The following is a 20,780-nucleotide window of genomic DNA, read 5'->3' as shown; positions in this document are numbered from 1 at the left end:
TTGCATTTCTAGAGGTTCTAGATAAACAGGGAAAGTCCTCAAAAAATAGCAGATAAAGTCCTGATGGAAAGTAAGCAACGTATCCAGGAGAGGTGGATCGGATACACGCTTTTAAATTATTTAATTCAGAAATGCATTGCTTTTCCTTAAAGCAGCATTTTTATATGCCTGTTAACGGCAGTTGCTTAAAAATATGACTACAAATGTGGTTTATTAGTTACTGAGTGAAGGAGGTGTTTTACCAAACTTGCAGTGAATGTACTGTTCATCCTCAGGCTGTTGAGTACAACATCTTTGAAGGAATGGAGTGCCATGGTGCCCCGCTAGTGGTCATAAGCCAAGGGAAGATAGTGTATGAAGATGGGAATCTGCACGTAAATAAAGGAATGGGCCGTTTCATCCCTCGCAAACCCTTCCCTGAATATCTTTACCAGCGCATCAAAATCAGGAATAAGGTAATGTCGGATATTATTTAATCTTCTTCCAAGCCACATCCTCTTGGAATCACATATTATATTGTGCTAGTATGAGCCCATATTAGATGGAGTATGTAAGACTTGTTCAAAACATGACCAAAAAGCTGGCTCCTTTGCAACTGATAGCACTTAACACTGTGCTCTTCACTGAGTAGAGCGTGTAAAGGCCTATTGGAGTAACTGTCTTATGCCCAGCTGTGCCATCTTCTGAAGGGAATAGTGATACAAGTTACTTCTAGATGGATGTCAGCAAAGAGATAATGATTCTTTGGGAGAAGAGTCAGCCAGAAGAAAATTAAGAATTTAAAATTGATATTAATCTTTGCATAATGTACAGCCACATTGCAGAGAAGAAAAGTCAGGCATCCTCTTTATATTTGGCATCTGTAAACTGCTGCTGGTGCATTTGCTGAACTGAGTTTTAGCAGCATTTACAGCTCAGAAAGCTTTTCTCTTGTATTTAAATAAAATCTTGGGAAATAACTAAGATTAAGACTAGGGCTTGACCTGTCTTGGCAATATTTAGGGCTCTTTGGAATTTGATGCCAAATTTTGCCAGTGGGTGATAAAATTACTTTGAGAGAACAGGTAACAAGAAAAAAAATTACTAAAAGATTTATGTTCTTCAACTAAATGTGTGCCATTCCCTGCAAGGATAACCACTGCTGAAATTAAACCTACAAGCGGGTTGATGAGTCCTCCAGCATTTTTATGCAAATTGTGTCAAGCTATGAAAGACAGAAAGTCTGCTCTTCTAAGGAGAAAACACACCATAAAAATAAAATGTATTTACATAAGAGTTTTGCAAAATACCAAGTGGTAAATTTTCTTTTTTACGTTATTGAGTTAGATGATGTGGGCCTTTTCTTCACGTTTGCCTTTCAAGGGTTTAGCACATGGCAGTGCTAAACCCTTGAAACTGTAGAGTGACGATGTTTTATTTAAATAGTGAAAACTACACTTCCAAAACAAGTATAGTGTTTCATAGCAGAGATTTGCACAAAAGTAACTGGGCGAAGTGACTTGCATCTAGCAATGGGACTGGATTTGGGAAAGACATTTGATTATAGATACGTTGGGAAGGGTATGCAGAGGAACCAAGTGAGGCACTGACATTTTTGCACTTCCAGCTCCCTCTGCTGCCTGTGGAGAGGAAGTGAGAGCAATCCCATATCTGTGTTTCTTTTCTCACTATCAAATTTTATTAATTGAAAACATTTTGAAAAACTCAGTGATGGTCGTATCAGCCACCATTAGCTTCTGTAGCTATATCACTGCACAAGAGAAGATAGATGAACACATCACAGAAGGGCCTGCAGAGCTCTAACTGGCACAGGGAAGACCTCCTGGAATAGGGATAGCAGTACAAATCCCTGCCTTTGTGGAGCCCTGGAAAGTAGATTCACTGCTGTGAGCAGCTGCTTCCTTCTGGGCATTAATGTTGGCTCAGCTTGCAAGGTTCTTCTGAGCCTGATGCTGAATTCCCCAAAACGAGGAAAAAGCATTGCTTTCTGTAAGAGCTAGAACAGACTCCTGTGAGCAGTGTAGCTTTCCTACATGGCATTTAAATTCCACTTTTAAACCACTGGGAAAATGATTCTGAAACAATGATCATATAAGCCTTAGATTTCTAATCCTTCGGATGAACTTTGCATTCTGAAATCCAGTGGCTAGAGACTCTTCCTGAAAATTGGAGCTGTTTTCTTAAACATACATTTCCTAGATTTCTGTCTTTGTAAGGCCAGTGAAACTCTTATGATTCTCTTTTCTCATATTCCTCATAAGAACCATAGGCCAAGATGCAGAGACCCCACTGTGCCCAGTGGCCTCTGTGTGTCAGTACGGGTGTCATTAGGGAGCATTATCAGAGCATTCAGTGTCTGGTTTTATTCTGCTCCTGCTTTAGGTGGGAGGACTGCAAGGAGTCTCCAGAGGAATGTATGATGGGCCTGTGTATGAAATCCCTGCTACGCCAAAATATGCAACTCCTGCACCCTCAACTAAATCCTCCCCTGCCAAAAACCAGCCCCCACCAATCAGAAACCTCCATCAGTCTAATTTTAGCTTATCAGGTAAGTCAACCCAACTCATTAGAAATGCCTTTAAAGCCTTGAGTATGGATTATTGGTGATTAATTTCAATTACAATAATTACCTCTTTAATCCAGTATGAAAAAAAAATACATATATGTAACAGGAACATATATAAAATGTTCATATGCATTCTTTCCTTAGGAATATTTAACAAATTACCAAATATTCAGAATGTTTGTAATTTAAAATACTTTTCTGCTGCAGCCTGTATTATTTACCTGACACCATGCAGAGGTCTGTGGTTGATGTGAGTGTGGCCCATTGGTGGTCAGTGGCATGTGGGCCTGGTGTGATTCAGGTGGCTCAGACACCTCCGATGTCCTTCTTAGAGTACTGACAGAAGCTGTTGGATGTGGGAATCTCAGTTGTCCTTGCCCATGGTCTCCAAACCATGTGCAGTATCTGTTAATATGCAGATTATACTTTTCCATGTCTCTTCACTCTTGGTGCCCAAAATATTTTCCATGGTGCATAAGAAATAGACTGGAAAATCATCCTTTGGGGTTGTTGGAAATAATTCTTGTTATTTGAAGATAATTGCAGGCGTGTCAAATTGCTATCCTTCAAAAGTCTGCAGCCCAATTGGTAAATAAGTGGCTCTTTATGATGTTGTTAGGAAAGACACAGGATTTTCTCCCCCACTGGGAGAGATGGTGGCATTTTCATTCCTGACAAATCCTCTCTTTAGAAATTAAAACCTGTAGAAGAAAGCCTAAGGAGAGTAAGTATTTTAAAAGCCCTTCTAGTGAGTTGGAATGTATTTTTCCCTGTACACTTGGGCCCATGGTGAGCATACAGAAATATGTATATCTATATAAAGAAAAAAAAAGCAAGCTTAAAAGTTTGACCTGTAACAATAAAAAGTAACAGGAGGATTTTGAAAAGCATGTGAAGCTGTGGTTTCTGAGTCTGCTGCTGGACCTGTGTATTATCATGGCACCTAGTGGTGCAAGTTTGATTCCAGTCAGGCACCTCACGTGTGACTGAGCCAGAGAGTACAATAGCATTTAAAATGATCTGACAATTTTTTAGTAATCTTATTTTGCCTTTAAGAAGCTGAGTGTGTTCACACAGTATTTAGCATAGCAGAAAGCTTGCTGTCACAAACTTAATCGTCCAGCATTTTAAAATGCAGTTTGCAGTGGGAATGAGTTTACATCAGATCAGTGCTCCCTTTCATGTGCACTAACATCAGATTTACTGTGCTGTTAACCCATGGACCCTGCAGGGACAGGTATTTGAAATGAGTGAGGCAGGTTTCAAAAGGCCATTCTGCACATTCATGATTTTCTTTCCTAATAAAAGAGCAATATTTTCTGTCAGGATCTGATCTGGTGAAGGGAATCCAGGTGGTCATCCCTGCCTGGATTCTTTCTCAGATCAGCGGAAGACAATTTCCAATGTAGGACGAGCATCTATGCTCAGTCTGATCCCAAACATTTATGCCTGCATTTCTTATTGAAGATGATTGAAGCTGGGCACGGGCACCCTTGAAGGTCTCTTTAGCACTTCAGGCAAGGGCCTGGCTCTGGAGAAACCAGCTGATGGTATGTGAGGGAAGCACAGCTGGTATGTCATGTAAAACATCACTGCTGATGATTTGATTTTGCCCTTCTCATAGCCTTGTTTTCTGTGTTCCTCTTGTTGCAGGAGCTCAGATAGATGACAACAACCCCCGCCGCACTGGACATCGCATCGTGGCACCTCCTGGTGGTCGTTCTAATATTACCAGTCTTGGCTGAAAAATCATGATGGACAGAAACATGAGGAGGAAGGATCATGTATCTGTGTTACTGAACCCACAGTTTTACTTGGTACTAATGGAAATAAAAAACGAAATGTCCTTTTTTGGGTTTTTATTTTTTGTTTTGTTTTGTTTTTTTTTTTTTTTTTTTTTTTTTTTTTTGTAATTTGTATAGAAAGAGGTGATAATAGTGTGGTGTGTTTGCTTGGAACTACTTGCCTCACAATTGTGCTTTCATGCCATAGTCACCTTAAAGCATGGTGCTTCCATTGCCCCTTTAGTGACCACAGGCTTTAGCTTTGTCTCGTAACTGAATGATGGTTCCTTTGCACCCTTTTGCTGTATTAGAATAGTTAATGCATGTTACTGAGTTATTTATGCAAGTTGCATTCTGTGAGTGAGTCCCTATAGAACACGTTGCCAACAATTGACTAGACGCAATGCCAAGATTAATGTCTGTATTTGATAACCACCACTAAAAACACTTATGAAGAAAACGGCCATCTTGAAAGTATGCAGTAGAGTAGTATAGGCAGCTTCTGTTTTATCTTTAATTTATTATAAACCCAAGAAGCACTTCTCTCAGACACAGAAAATCATCAGGACAAATGACAAATGGTCTCCGTAGCACCTGTCTGTACCCACTCAGTACGTTCCAAGTCTGTGTCTTCATTGTTTCCATTTTAGACCGCGCCATACTTTATACAAACCAATGCCATTGCCACCCCTGCAGGGATTTCTCCTCCTGGGCAGTAGCGCTCTCCTTCTGCATGAGTTTTTTGGTACTTACAGATAATTCAAGTTGCCGTCGGATTTTTAAAGTTTTTTGTACAAAGTTTTTCCTTTGTAATCACATGCATTTTTACTTACTCTACCGTATCAAGATCTACTAGTCGTGGTTCTATTTCTGAATTCAAAGCTTGTGAAATAAAGGAAATTAATTGATGGATAAGTGTCTTCCTCTGCTTTCTGGTACTGTTGCTCAATGATGAAAAATTTTGGGTGGAGAAACTCATGAGAAATTGTCTTTTAGGTTGGTATCATGTGAAAGAAGGAAACACCTTAGATAACAAGGGACATATAAGTATAAATTTCTGCATATGCATACCATAGCATAACATGATCTAATCTTTCTTAATTAAATCTGTCTTAATTAAATAAGAGTTTGCTGTAAAAAAATATACTTTACCATTTATCTTGCAGCTGTCTCAATTTTGGCCAAGGGAGACTTACATTAGCTTTCTCCCAATATCTTTAGTAGTTGATTGCCATCATCTTTATCTGTAGTAGAAAACCAATAAGAAACGCTCCAGTTTCACCTAAGTTGCATATGGCTTGGCATTGATTTTCTTGGTATGCTCTGTGCTGATCTGAGCTTGGACAGGGCTTAGGCTTGCCACGAACAAGACGTGATCCAGAAAAGGTGAGAAAAATGGACTTACATTTCCTCTTTCTATGAGAGCTATGGAAATGCCCTGTTTTTCTGGTTCTCTCACAGACTCTGTAGAAGAAACATTTTTTGTCACTTTTTAGTTGTCTGATTGTGTTGCAGATGTGGGAAGTGTGAGCTACAGTGGAGGATGGGTGCTATGAAAGTGAGCAGGTTGGCAAAGCACCACCCATTGGCTTTTCTGTCCACTTTGCCCTTTCCTACATTACCTAACAGCAACAGGAAAAGTACACTGGCAGCACAGTGCCACTGGAATGATTTTATGTAGTTGTGATACTTGACCACTTATTTCTGGTCTATCCTTTCCATGCAGCAATAAGCTTTTGGCACTGGGTGTGTGGTGCATGTCAGGTGCATGTGGGACATGAAAGTTTTGGAGTATAGCCTACCTGAAGCCTGTCATTGTATCCTGAAGCCAGCATGCTGTCACCTCCAGTATTGCCAGAGAACAAATCATTACCCTACAAAACTTTATTTCGGTCAGCTTGGTCTGAAGCCTGGCATCAGGGCTGGTCTGAATAGCCAGCTATTCTTTTTGCTTTGGCTTTAATCTGAACCTGTGAAGAAACACCACAATTTAGCCTAAGGTGATCTGAATTGATTCTGTTTCCAAAATAAAAGAAAAAAAGAAAAAGCCTTTCATCAACAGCAAATATAAATATTGTGCTTGTAAAAAATACTTGACTCTCCATGCCAAGGGTTCAAATTCATGTTTCCTATTGCCTGGAGAATACTCTTTTCGCTGTGCTTGTATGTTTGCTTGGTGGTCCATATATTTTATATTAAGTGATGTCACCAGAGAAGCCTGAGGATAAACTGCTCTCGAATAGCCTACAGCCCAGCAGGTCAGCCATCTTGTCTAGCAATCTTGAAACACAGGTCTCCACCTCCACTGTCTTCTTTCGTGCAGTTTTCTCTAAGAATCGATAGTGCCAGCAGTGGGTCTGGTAGTCTATCCCTGAAAACAGGAGGAAAGTCAGCTTATGAAACTATTGTCTGTTCAATTTTGGAAGCGCTGGTTACAATTTCCGTAGTGATTTTGTTCTGCGTGTGTTTGTGCCAGTAGCAATGACTGCTCAGCTTCCAGCAAAAGTATTCAGTCTACAAGACTTTTCTTGTTAAAGGTGACAGAAGGAACTGCTGTGTAACTAGTACTGACAGATTCCACTTTTCTACGTGCAAAACATAGTCCTAAACCAAAGAACGCTTTGTGTATAAGGGTCAAACTCCACTGTTGTTAACATGCATTTGTTTCTTCTTGTTAAAGTATCTGTGAATAAATATACCTACGGGTGTTTGAAGCACTTCATGGATCAGTGGTTCTATGTGAACAACACTGTGCTCGTCAGGCCAGTGTAATTCTGGGATTTCTCTGAGGAGAAATGTGCTAGCATGTCCATCACAGTCAGAAACTCCCACAGCCTGGCCACACTCCAGTGCTGCTGCTTGGGGACAGCCTGCACTGAGCCCGTATGGTGCCTGGGTCTCTCCACCCTGGATAAGCACTGCTTCCTAGATGTAATTTAAAGATATCTTTATTTCTGAGCACAGGGAATTTGCTGCATGGTCCCCATCCTGGTGAGGTGACGGACGCCGTAGTTACTGCAAAACACCAATCAGAGAGCTAGCTACACGTGGTGTTCTTCTGCAAGCTTTAGACAAGGTGAGTGGTGCATCTTTTACCATCCCAAGACCTATTCCACAGCAGTGCCCCATCCCGTGTGTTGCTAACCCATCCTTGAAAAAAATAAAACTGTAGCAAATAGAAATGAATTCATTTCTGATCCTAAATACGACTGCAGAACAGGAACCTATACTGGTATGTGCTCCCTTGTAGAAGCACTGAGCTGGGCGATGTTCAGTGTCTGAGCAGTTATCTCCTTGCTTTATTCTTGTAGTTTGAAGTTGCTTTCATGCTTTGTGAATTGTCAAACTGCTAAAAATTTGTACCAGGGCTGTAACTTGTCTTAAAACTATGAATGAGGCTGAGCTGTTTTAATAGCTGTTAGCAGTGATGTTAGGAAGAAAAAAAGGCGTGCTTTTTCCTTACATTTTTGACAGCACTTTTGTGTGTATCTAAAAGCATGATCAAAGCTCCTTATGAGCCTTTTCTAAACTAAAAGAGCTGTACTACAAGGCAGGTGTTTTGAGCTGTATTTCCATTTTCCCCTGTATGACATCATTATGCTGGAGACTGCTCTCAGCTGGCAGAACTGCTCAGCCTCCATGCACAATCCCTGGCTCACAAATTATTTCCACTGCCCCCCTTTCTACAGGAAAGATACAAAATGGAGAAAAAGCACTAAAAAACAGATCAATAGGAAGGTACATGAGACACACTGAGATTCATGTAGCTGGAGTTCAGCTAGTCCAGCCTATTCCAAGCAGGGCTAACTTCCAAGTCAAAATTGGTTGCTTAGGACATTGTCTAGCTGAGTGCTGAATCTCTTCAAGGATGGATATAACAGAATCACAGACTTGTAGAGATCTATGGAGATCATCTATATCCAACCCCCTGCTAATGCTGTTCCTTAAGTAGGTCACATAGGAAAGCATCCAGGTGGCTTCTGACTGTCTCCAGAGAAGGAGACTCCACAAGCTCTCTGGGCAGCCTGTTTCAGTGCAGTCATCCTCAAAGTAAAGAAGTTTTTCTGCATCCTCTTTGAATAACCTGTTGGTGGCAAGGATATTTTCCTGCTGACCAGTAATAGCTTTAAGTTGCACCTGCAGAGGTTCAGGTTGGATATTAGGTAAAATTTATTCTGAAAGAGTGGTGAGGCATAGGAACAGGCTGCTAAGGAAGGTGGAGGAGTCACTGTCCTTGGAGGTGTCCAAAAAACATGTAGATATGGCACTGAGGAATATGCTTTAGTGGATATGGTAGTGATGGGTTGATGGTTGGACTAGATGATCTTAATGCTCTTTTCCAACTTCTTTGATTCTATGATTCTATGATCTTCAGCATCTAGAGACAGCTCAAGACTGTTAATAATGGTTAAAGTTGAAAAATATAATATACAGAGCTTAAATGAACTGTTGTGAGCTCAACTTGGTGTTGCTACACTTGTTTCTCAGCCAAATGAAATTCTCTGTCACAAACTGTGAGACCTGCTTAGATCTGGGAGTCAGACTCGATGATCCTTATGAGTCCCTTCCAACTTAGGATATCCTATGATTCTATGATGCTCTTTCTTGTTCAATACCTGCATCACTTATGGAGAACTATCGTGAGTGCCATGCCATGCATGAAATCTGTACAGGACTTTTACCAAGGCAATGGATCAGGGGTGTAACGCAAAATGACTGAAGTTAGTAACACTTGATTTTTATTTGTCATGAAGCAAAGGTGATTTGGTGAGAGAGTAGGAAAAAGGGCAGTCTGCAGAAAGCCGAGGACAGAAAGCAGGCAGAGACACAGCCCTGGCTGGCTAGGTCTCACCTGCAGGGACTGAGAGGAGGTGGGGGCTCTCCTGGGCAAGCAACTGCTGCCCTCCAACAGCAAGGGAAAGAGACCCACGGGCTGCCCGCGAGAGGGCACTGCTGCCCTGCTTTTGGGATACGACAGGGATAAAGCCACACAAGCCCTGCCTAGCGGAATGGATGACACAGTGCATCCTGGTAGACTGCTGCATTCTGCCTGTGACTGGAGCCTCTGCTACACTGCATGGTTTAAATCGGTATCTTCACAACATTATCAACTCTATTATTAAAAGCTTCCTTCTTGCTATGTGCATAGAGTACACAGAAGAATTATGGTATTCAAACAGAAGGAAACAGGCTGCATCCATTTGAAGATAAATCACATCAAATAGGCAATTAAAATGTCTCCATTGGTAAGTCAGAGGGACCATGGAAAATGATTGCTGAAACAGCAGAATCTAATGCTTGAAGTAGTATAATGTAGGGAAAAAGATTTTGATAATGATTGAAGTGAAAATTAACAATTTAACAATTGTGTGTAACGTGCCCAGTAAAGTCATTTGTGTGGCGGCGCTTTCATCCGAGGTGAACTGCTTTGCTGATGTAGTATTTTACATCAAGTGCCAAAGGACAGCCCTTTAGTTAGGAAAATATATGTTAATTTTAAGAAGACAGGAAAGTTAAGAAGACACAAAAGCTGTAAGACCACTTAAGTAGGGCAATTTATTACAAGATACAGGTGCTCTGTGCAGCCAGGGAGAAAGAGCTGCTTTGCATGACAAGAAAAATTCCCATATGGGATGTAATGAGAATAACAAAGTGCACTGAAAACAAAGGAGTTTACTTAAGGAATTAGAATATAAAATGAAATATAAGAAAATGGAATAGTAGGTGAGATTTGTCTCAGTCTTTTTAAAAAGTAATAATCAGAAATCTGAAATAAGCAAAGGGAAAGAGATTTACAAAAATCTTTGTACAAATTTTAAAGCATAACTTACCTTGGAAGCATTAAAATATAACAAGGGAAAAACAAATTTAATCTTTCAATTTCCAATAGAACCTGAAGTCTCTTTATGTAGTCTTTAAATTTCTGTCTATTTCTGCTAGTCCAAAACAGTGACCACAAACACTGAGACCAAATCTGGCACATTTCAGGCTCAGAACATCAACATTACAATGAAACCTTACTGCGGTGTCCTGACCTCAGCATTCTAGGGTGGATTGGTTCTGCATTTTCCTCAGGTATATTCCTCATTTAAAACTATCTCCCCTTCATGTTTCCCACACCGTCTGGAAGAGCTTAAAGAATTCTTTGTTTCCCCTTGCCAAGGCTAAGTGAGAATGTTGGGATTGATTCTCACTCTGTAGCTAAAGAAGATTTCTCGGTTATTATTGATGTTCTTCATTGTTCCTCAGTAAACCAGCTCAGTGAGTATTTATAGCTGCTGAGAGCTCCCAGAAGAATGCTTTGGTACTCTGTGTTCAGACAGCTCACATAAATACTCTGACTACCTGTTGCCTCTTTTTTTTAGCATCTTTGTGATTTTCCTTGTTTCAGTCTCCCCTTCGTGTGGCCTCTCTGACCTCTCTCTGAAAGAAATAAATGAGAGAAATAAAACAAAATTGTAGACCAGGTTTTTCAAAGGCTACTCTCTCTTAAACTAAATTCATTTTGAGAGCACTTGCTCTATGATTATAACTGCTGCACTAGCTGGTTTCAGCTGCCTCTCTTGAGGCTGCCGAAACAAAGTTGCATAAAGATAAACGTTCCTTTGTAGTGTCCCTGTTCCCTACACGCGTATCCCTTGTTGGCTGTGGGAAAGGAGTGTGTGAAAAGAGTTGATGCCATTGGGGAAAGGAGCCATCTCCTGAACTCAATCCCAGGCTGAGGTCACTCAGGGGATAAATACTTTTCCCCAAAGGCCTGTGGCTCCTGAGAACTAAATGTTTGCTTTGCCTGTCAACAGGATTTTCTCTGCTCAATATATCAAGCCCCAGCGACCAGCTGGCTGGTTTGATCTGCCCGTAGTAATCAGCTGGCATCTTTCAGGTTTGTAGCCGTTTCTTCTCCTCTAGTTAGCACCCCAGCATAAGCCAACTGAGACATCTATCAAGAAAATCATTGTTAGAACTGCTACCCTCATGAGCTAAAGACTGGCGCTTGCCTTTGTTGAAGAAATAAAGTGGTAGTTGAAAGCTTAAATACCACAGACCATATTTTGGTTGCTACAAGTCAACTTAGTTCCATTGGGTTCAATTGTCCGTGCTGATTTATGCTGTCTGTGACTCGGGTTTTTAAAAGACTACTTAAAGGAAATTTGGAAAGAGTATTTCTCCTTTATCTGCTTAAAATCAAAGTTATTGATAAGATCTGTAACAGCACAGACAAGCAAACTCTGACGATTTTCCTAATTTAGAGAAGGATAAAAGAAAAACAATGGTCAAGTACATGTGAGAAATAAGTGTTAAAGATTTGCTAGTGTAGGTGTCATATTTTGGTTTTATTGGCATACCTGCCTACAAAGTAGATGTACTATTTTGTGTAAATAGTTTTTTCACAATGCATTTTTTTTAGCCTCTACTGTACCTGCACAAGCTGGAATTCAGTCTGAGGGGCTCCTGAATATTTTCACAAGAATCATCTTTATCTTCAGATTCTGGAGACTTTAAAGTACCTCTTTTTGAGTTTGCGTTTCTTTTTTCCCCTGGATTACCAAAGACATCACAGATATTAGAGCTGTTTTTAGATTATTCTCAAGCAAAAAACCCCCAAACAAACAAACAAAACCAAAAAAACCAAAAAAACTAAAAGCAAAGTGAAACAAACAAACAAAAATCCGCTACAGTAATTTCTAACATAGTAACACTTCACACAGATAAATTATTATGGCAAAAAAACCGCCCCATTTTATGTGGGCCTGTTTTATTGTAAATGCTCACAGAGAGGACTTCAGCTTTCAAATTTGCTGCACACTGGTTTAAGTTTGTATGAGGGGCAACCACTGAAAGCATCTCTTGAATAACAGATGCGTCTAATCTCCTAAAAGTGCAGTAGATTCATATAAATATTTCAAGTTTCCCAATTAAATAGGATTTTACTTTTGAGTATCTGTGTGGGAAGGCTGATTCTTCCATTCTACCAAGTGAATGAAAGCTGAGCGATTCAGCCCTGCTCTCCTCCCAGAAATGTAGCAAACAAGGTGAACACAGTCCTTTTTTAAAGTACATCATAAAGATGTGAAAAAAAACTGAGTTTGTGCAAGGTAAAGCCTTACCTCATGGTACCCATTGGTTAAAGGGCAGCTTTGGAGTGGGAACGGACACATTTATTTGTAATTCAGCCACCAGCAAGCTGGATGACTGTGGAAACTCACTGTACTTTTTTTCTATATCCCAATTACCTCATCTGATGAAAAAAAATCTTTCACCAAAACTCTGTTGTGACCTATTGCACCACACTGAACAGAGTAAGTGCAACTATGTGTTTTTTAAGACTCCTGGATTGTACCAACCTGCTGGCTTGCTTCTTTTGGACAGCTGCTTCTTCACAGTGACAGGAACTCGAGCCAGTGCAGCCAACTCAGTAATGAAGTCCCATTCTGCTTCCTGCACACAAGGATAAAGCAGCAGTCAGTTAACACAAAATGGTTTGATTCTGGGTTATGTTATTCTACACATAGTGTGACAAAAACATTCATGTTATTGCAGATGCATGGGAAACAATATGGTATGGCTTCCCTTTAACAGCACTTGACACAAACATGCTGAGAGCATCTGATAAGAGCAGGAGATGTGCTGTGAAGCCTGGCTAGTCACATATACGTGGTATTTGGGCTTGACCTGCCTTGTCTTGGCTGTGAACTCAAGCACACTGATGTACTAGTAAGGAGATTGAATAGACTCCATTTGATTAGACAGAGATGTTCAAGTAACCAAAAAATAAGCCTGAACTTGCAGTGGACATGATGCAGAACTGCCAACAAGTAAGATAAAGAATATAACATGTCCCTCATTTCCCAGGTTTTCTTTGTAGGAAATGGTTTCAGGCTGTTAAATGCCTGCCTGTGTTACTGGTTCCTGAGCTTCAATGGCGAATCTCTGCACTAATCTCAAATGGAGCAGCAAAAAGACCCTTACAACCTGTCAACCAATGAGTGGAACAACAGATGCTTTGTCTCTGACTGATTCAGGTTGGTGAGTGATGTTATCCTGATTTACCTTCAGTTGATTCTCCATCTCACTTTCTAGGTGATGCAATCCCAGCAGCTTCTGTTTCAGAAACTCCAGACGAATTTGTTGGTGCAATTCAAACTGAGTCAGAACCTTCTTTTGCTGCAGCACCATTCTGGTAGAGGGAAATTTGAAAGTATCCATGTTGTTCAGGATCATAAAATCATAGGGGTTGGAAAAGACCTCTGGAGATCATCTAGTCCAACCCCTGCTAAAGGAATACAATGCTAGTGAAGTGCAATCAGAAGATTTTGTAGAAAGGCTCATTAGCAGTATCAGTTATCAATATCATCCAGTTTCTAGTGTGAGAAATAATTTTGCTGTAGATTTTTTAATTAGTTTTCCTTATTTTAACAACCTGCCTTGGGTCACCACAATACACAAGCTCCTTTCTAAGGTTGGAACTGCAGCATTTCAGTTTGTCCATGCCTGGAGATCAGATCTAATTTTGAAGTCTTTTTTCAAAACCATTCTATGTTTTCTGCAATGAATCAAGTTAGTTTCACTCTCTGCATGCCAAAGAGACAAGCTGTTAGAGGATCAGGTGTGAGGATAAGGGAATAAGAATTAGCTATTTCATTCAGAGCTTTTTAGTATCAGGTTGACACTGAGCCAGAAACATGATAATTAGAAACCTGGTGTTGGGAGCATTGACAGCTATATTCTTCGCTTGTTTTATTTTGCTGGTAAAAGATTAATATTAATATAATGGCTGCAACTTTGCTAAATTTGTAAGTCTCCTGCTCTCTTGCCTGGCCTACCTTGAAGCAAAACTGTCAATCACTCATTGCATTCCTTGGGGAAGGAGATAACACAAATTGTTTCTGACATCTCCACACAATGCAGTTTCTGTTGTAACGGTCAACGCTTACAGAAGGTTAGCTTACAAAATTTGCTCTTTGAAATCACACACACAACCTTCCAAGGGCAAAAGCAAATAAAAATTTCCACTGAGTTTAAAAGGAATTAGATAATGGAAATTCTGTCATTGATTTAACATCCTGAAAGAATTTGGGATTTCCTAAAAAAAAATCATAATGGAAACATGAAACTGAGTTTTGACTGGTAGTTATGAGATCAACTTAGATGCAAAATAGTTGCATCTTTAATGCCCTATTTTCTAACTGAATGCAGTCCAATTTAATTGTATTTTATTTTGAACTAGTAGAATAGATTAGGGATGAAAAAATTGAAACAGCTACAAGGGAATTTACATATCAGAATAAATGATGGGCTTGATAATGAACATCTAACATATTTTCTGAAGCTCTTTCCTAGATGAATTTATTTCTATACTAATTCAAACAAGAATGAAAAACAGAAACTAGCAGAATGTTTAAAAATGAATTAACCACTTTACAATGTCAAAATTGCATATGCAGTGTTACTTTGGATAATAATGAAAAATAACTAAATTAATTACAAAATATATATTATGTGCATATCATTTTGCAAGACCTGCAAACTTATACCTTTATAATATAGATTTGTATGACAATTAATTCTTTGGATTTACAGTGCTTTTTGTCCAGTCTAAATTCCATAAAATCAATAATATATTAAAAATGACTTTTTAATCTAATTAACATCTGAGGTGTTCAAGCCTAAATTTTGTGCAAACAATGTCAATCATCAAAGGCATTCAATGAAATCCTCTAGCCATTTTGAATATTACTCATTCTTCAAAAATGTTATCTTCATTATGGTATATATTTACTCAACAGCAAATTAATATGTACTTTTTATATTTAAAGCAGAAAAGACGAATATAATGAATTGGAGAACAGCAATTCCCATTCCACATTTACACTGAGTTTCTTTCAAAATCTGGTGTATGTTTTGGCATTGCTTTTCATTCTGTATTTCCAAACTGTCTCTATATAGTTCTTCAGTCTGTAATTAATGAGTACCAAAAGTTCTATTTAATAAGAAAGCAATTCTTTTGAGATCAATGGGTAGAAAAATTTGGCAACAGATGCTTCTTTTCCATCGAGGACAAAATATTAAACGTAAATATAAAACATTTATTCAACTAGACGTTGATATAAATATACTAACGTCAAAACATTTAAACAGCCAGCAGTGCTTCTGCTTGCTCTTACCTTTGGTGGACTGTGGATGATACATTCAGGTTGTCTTTGGTCTGTTTTTCTTTCAGTGCTTGTTCATTCTCTTCTTTCTTCCTAAGTCTGTACCTTTCACTTCTTTCTACTGAAATAACATTTTTGTAAAATCTTCTGCTCACAATTACAGACTCTACTTTGAGGTCTGGCATCCAGACGATCCATGTTTTGCATCAGTGCAAATTAATCCCTGTTCTAGGTAATCTTTCCAAAGTCATTGCTCCTTAAAGATCTCAAGCACTTATTACACATGCTTGCTCTGCCACTGTGATCTGTTGTACCATCAGACACGAGGTTGTGCATTGTTTAGCTGAGATGGTAACGTCCGTGAATTCCCGTTCTTATCTGCTTCTCCCGCTAGGCTAAGTGATTCACACAGAATTTGAAGGAGAAATTTTATGAAAACATTGCCAGATAAAAAAACTCTCAATTACTCTGAGGCCTGAGAATGCTTAACACTGCACTTCCCTTCATTTGAAGGTGAAGTAATTTCAGTACTTCTGCTGATGCTCACACTCTGTAAGCAATCTCTTTATCTGTTGAGTGGGATCTTGAGCCTTGCCTTCAAAATCCTACCTGGAAGCAATTTGCTGGATATGCTTTCCTCATACCCACTGTTGTGGACCACTGCATTTTTTCTAAAACAAGGAGAGAAATGGATGGGTATACATAACAAATTAAGCTACTTAACATTTATCTGGGGAGCATATGACTTGTTCTGAATGCTGGGAGAGGATGGCAGGCACCTCTGAGGCTAGCAGTGTATTTGGTGAGGGGAACCACTCTTTCCCTGTGTAGCAATCATGCTGGGAAATCACCTCACAGAACAGACCCTTCTAAAAGTAAAGAAACATTTATGTCCTGTCTCCTGACAAGGCTGACAAGGCTTAGCCCAGCTGTTAAGAATCACAGTGGAAAATTTCAGTGCTTCTGGGGGCAATACAACAGCTGAAGAGGGTAGGTATGGGGCCTGCACCACAAATTTTGACTTAGGTTAAAAAAGGGCTTATATCTACTAGAGCATCAAAAGCTCTTATTAAACCTATTTCTCTCTCCTAATACGTGAAGTACCAACAAAGCAGAAGTAGTTTACTTGCTGTTACTGAAAAACAGGGCCACGTTAGAGCATGCACATGTATCACTGCAATATTTTTCACTGTATTAGTTCATTTAAGCTTTCAGTTTCAGCTTAGTTTCTCTCAGGCCACAAAATCTCAAACACTCCTGTGTTTATTACCAACATAAATACTCTCATCTTCTTTCATGCCTGCAGGCTTACATTGCAGGAGAGATAAATTTATTTTTCCTCAGTTGAAAAGAAAATGTGCTCTTTCAGTAGCTGCTTACACACGTAATTTTCTTTCTCATAGTTCACAGAATGCCAATTCATTGAAACGATATATCCACACAAACACTAGGAGAAAAAATGATACAAAGAGTGGTGATCAGAAGGCTCTCTTTGTCTCTGCTGATTGGTATTCCAGGTCTTTCAGACTATTTGGGAGACTAGTTGAGAGCAATATGGAAACACCAATGAACAAAAACCAGTCGTGTATGTAATGACAGTGGCATCTCAGCTCGCTCAGATCAGAGAAGTGCTTAGCAGTAGGCTTTGGTTTTAATTCCTGCTTATCACAGAATGGCTTAGGTTGGAGGGGACCTTGAAGATCATCTAGTTCCAACCTCCCTGCCGTGGGCTGGTTGCCAAAGACTAGATCAGGCTGCCCAGGGCCCCATCCAACCTTGCCTTGAATGCCTCCAGAGACGGGGCATCCACAACCTCTCTGGGAAGCCTGTTCCAGCATCTTACTACCCTCTGAATAAAAAATTTCTTCCTAACATATAACCAAAGTCTATCCTTTTCAGTTTAAAGCACTTTTTCCCTTGTCCTGTTGATATCAGACCGTGTAAAAAGTTGGTCCCTCTCCTGCTTGGAAGCTCCTTGAAGTACTGCAAGGCCACATAGAGGTCTCACCAAAGCCTTCTCTGGCGAGTAGAACCAAGTTAAACTAGCTCAACTCCCTTAGTCTTTCTTCATAGGAGAGGTGCAACCAACTCCAATCAAAGGAATTTTAGACTGCTTGTAGTCAGCTAAATCAAGACCAAAGAGGTCTTTAGAGAGACTTAGTGAGAACACAAATAACTGAGTGCCTTGCTGGCTGCCAGTGTCTAAAACACAGGCCATCAAACATCCCTGCACAGATTTTGCCTGTTACTTCAGCTTCCAATTTTAAGGCTTCAAGGTCCATGACAGGCCACTGCTGAACAGATTGAACCTCCTATAACCAGTGAGCTATTAACAGGAGCTCACAAATCCTTCCTACCAAAGTATGTGGATAGGTTTGTTCCTCTTCAGAAATCCTCTGCTTTGGTTAAATACTCAATCCTACTTAAATTGTTAACTTAGGTTTTAGAAAACAGCTTTCATTCATCCGCACCGTGTCTCAAATACTTAGAAGCTTCTGTCATTCTACTAACTTACTAACTTCATTTAATACCAACAGTCTTCATCCAGAGGAGAGAGCTTGCAGAAGAAATCAATAATCACAGCTTTCTTTCTTTCCTGTCCTGAAGGGACTGAACAATTAGAAATAATTCCAGGAAAAAATGTCTGTATATCTGTGGAATCCATGAGTTCATAAACCTCACCAGCAGTTGCACAGAGTGTGAAAGTGTTACGGCTGATAGCAAGAAACAATGCAGTAGCTCATATTCAGGATGGGAATGATTGGCTTTTTCCTGTATCCTCCCATGAATCTTCTCTATTTCAGAGAGAATAGCATTTTATTGAGTCATAAAAGGAATGAATATAAGAACCTCCTTCTTAAAATTGAAGGCAAACATCTCAGAGAAACCAGACTGTCTGCCAGGAACTGCAAACACAGATCTCACCCCTTCTAAAAGGAAGATCTACTTTGCAGGGTCCAGTCATACACTCTTTTCACTCCCTCTATCAGTATTTGTTAAAAAAATCCAACACAACAATGTTTTATAGCTGTCAATATCATACATACCTTGTAAGGATTTCAGTTGCTGAAGTTTTTTCCCTTCATAGTCTTCCGTGATTTTTCCAACTTGCTGATAGTAGTTTTCTACCAGTCTATTGATATTATTGCTGGTCCCATATACACTTTCTACAGCAGCTTCTACCAGTTTCTCCTGTATTACACATTAGAAAATAACAATTAATTTTCTAAGTAAAAAACTAGGTGTTTTGTTCTGTCTAAATCTGAAGACCAAAATTAATATTGTATGTGCATACAAGATTGTAGATTTTGTGCTTTAAAAATGTGACAAACTGATATGTTGGAACATGAAGAATTACAGTACAGTCTTTCTAATAACAGAATTTCAGGGGTTTGAAGGAACCTCAAGAGACATTAAGTCCAACCCACCTTCTAAAGCAGGTTCCCTACAACAGCTTCCACAGGCAGGTCCAGAGTAAGTCATCCAGACAGGTCTGGAGTTTCTCCATAGAAGACTCCACAACCTCTCTGGGCAAAGTGTTCCAGAGGTCCATTACCCTTACCATACTGAAGTTCTTCTGCATGTTTGTATGAAACTTCCTTTGTTCAAATTTTAGACTCTTACTCCTTGTCCTATAACTAGACACCACTGAGAAGAGCCTGGCCTCACCCTAATGTGCGAATCAAGCTGTTAAGCTGCATGCTATTATTAACTCTAAAATCTTTGTCAATAGATTGTCATCTTCATTTCTTTCTCATTTTTGTGATTTTCTGTCATCAAAAACCTCAGTGTTTTAATGTTCTGGGGTTTGGTTTAGTAAAAACTCTTGACAGCTATAGTGAGTCACTAGAAAATATTGCACTTTGACATAGGTGTTAAGTCTTTAAATAGTTTGCAGGTCGTCTTCAGTTTTAAAACAGATTGTAATGCTGTCCTGCTGATCTTTTAGACATTGGTTAATGCTTATTTGGAGTTGCCCTCCAATTTATCCAAGCAGAACTCAATTTTTAAAGAAAGCTGCTACTGAGCACTTCCATACCTTGAACTCCTGTTCATCATCTGAATTCTCTTTTATAGCTTCCTGTCTGGCATGCTGCAGCAGCGTCCGCCCAATCACTTTCTCCATGTGTTGCTGAAGAAACTGAAGAGCTTCTTGGATTTCTGTTACTAACTGCTGGTGAAATTCTAAATGGTTTTGCTGGGTTTCTTCCTCAAGTTTCTCTTCCTCTTCCAGAATGTGAGACTCCTGGTAATTAGACAAGATAATAGCAAGCACTGCCATTCAAGCGTACTCACAACTTTAGTCAGCATCACTGTAAAAGAAAGTCCTACAGCCATTCAGAATATCACTGTTTTAATCCTTAATCTAATTTCCAGCATAATTTTTTATTCAGTTACTTAATGTATTTGTTTTGGCACCAAGGTTATTGGCTCTGTCATCGTAAGTACAATAACAGCAGTATCCTGTCCCAGCAGTCATACCCAAATGATGAATTCCAGTTTTGATATTCGTACTTTTATATTGGGTCTTACTTCTATGCAAAAACAGTCAAGCTCAAATACTCTGACTGCAGGAAGGGACACTTGTGGATACCTTGATAAATAGCACAGGAACAAGGCAAGCACACAGTTATGCTTCTCATACAATTTTGAGAAAAAGTAGTTATTCGTGCTAAGTACTTAATAGCAAGAAGAGACCATTGGCAGTCTTAGCACCTGTAGCATCCTCATGATGAATTCTGCAGCTTAGCAACATATTCTTTCATTTTGAAAAAATCAAGTGGCTTTCAAGTAGGAATCTAGTAGCTTTGCTTGGCGTTCTCTTGTACTTTCATCAGAAAAAAAGACATAGAAACAACTGTATGCCAGTTTTAATACCAATTACACTCACATTTCTTCTAGGCTGAAGAGTTCTAGTCTCTTAACCTCTTTCAACTATCCTTGCCACTATTTTCTATGCTACTTTTCAAATCCACTTTCCCTCCAAGCTCTGTTCAGCACACAAGAGGACGCTCACCAGCACAACCTGTTCCTTCTTTCCCATGCATATTACTGTCTTTCACAAACTGCCTTCTATTGAGTTGCAGATTTCCCTCTTAAACTAATGTTCTCATTTAAGACTAAATAAAATTAAATTATTCTGAGGAATTTAAAAGTTCCTGTTTGATTCCCTCTTGTAAATAAAAATTGCAAGCAGGAAAAGAACCTGCTCTGCCCACATTCATCTGTGGAAAGTAATGATGTCCCTATTGATGCTGGTTATTTTGATGTCTTTAT

At 39.4% G+C, this 20,780-nt stretch overlaps 2 protein-coding genes across 4 annotated transcripts in view; one reads left to right on the top strand and one right to left on the bottom strand.

The window, feature by feature from the left end:
• CRMP1 (collapsin response mediator protein 1) overlaps positions 1-5,258 on the top strand; it is a 43,245-nt gene extending 37,987 nt beyond the window's left edge. For both annotated transcript variants that reach the window (XM_048943144.1, XM_048943146.1), the window contains exons 12-14: positions 276-455; positions 2,383-2,548; positions 4,220-5,258. In XM_048943144.1, the coding sequence (XP_048799101.1) occupies positions 276-455; positions 2,383-2,548; positions 4,220-4,311 (438 nt within the window). In that variant the 3' untranslated portion in view covers positions 4,312-5,258. The remainder of the gene's footprint in view (positions 1-275; positions 456-2,382; positions 2,549-4,219) is intronic.
• Positions 5,259-9,888: 4,630 nt separating this feature from the next.
• The window catches only part of EVC (EvC ciliary complex subunit 1), a 51,110-nt gene continuing 40,218 nt past the window's right edge, over positions 9,889-20,780 (bottom strand). The window contains exons 15-21 of one of the 2 annotated variants that reach the window (XM_048943125.1): positions 19,543-19,749; positions 18,551-18,695; positions 15,516-15,624; positions 13,402-13,528; positions 12,696-12,789; positions 11,771-11,888; positions 9,889-10,773 (exon numbers count right to left, since the gene is read on the bottom strand). In XM_048943125.1, the coding sequence (XP_048799082.1) occupies positions 10,692-10,773; positions 11,771-11,888; positions 12,696-12,789; positions 13,402-13,528; positions 15,516-15,624; positions 18,551-18,695; positions 19,543-19,749 (882 nt within the window). In that variant the 3' untranslated portion in view covers positions 9,889-10,691. The remainder of the gene's footprint in view (positions 10,774-11,770; positions 11,889-12,695; positions 12,790-13,401; positions 13,529-15,515; positions 15,625-18,550; positions 18,696-19,542; positions 19,750-20,780) is intronic. The other variant, XM_048943126.1, reaches the window with a different exon arrangement.

The sequence above is a fragment of the Lagopus muta genome, chromosome 4 (assembly GCF_023343835.1).
Source record: "Lagopus muta isolate bLagMut1 chromosome 4, bLagMut1 primary, whole genome shotgun sequence".
Lineage (NCBI taxonomy): Eukaryota > Metazoa > Chordata > Aves > Galliformes > Phasianidae > Lagopus > Lagopus muta.
The sequence above is the reverse complement of the archived record's forward strand: the minus strand, read 5'-3'. Positions and strand labels throughout refer to the sequence as shown.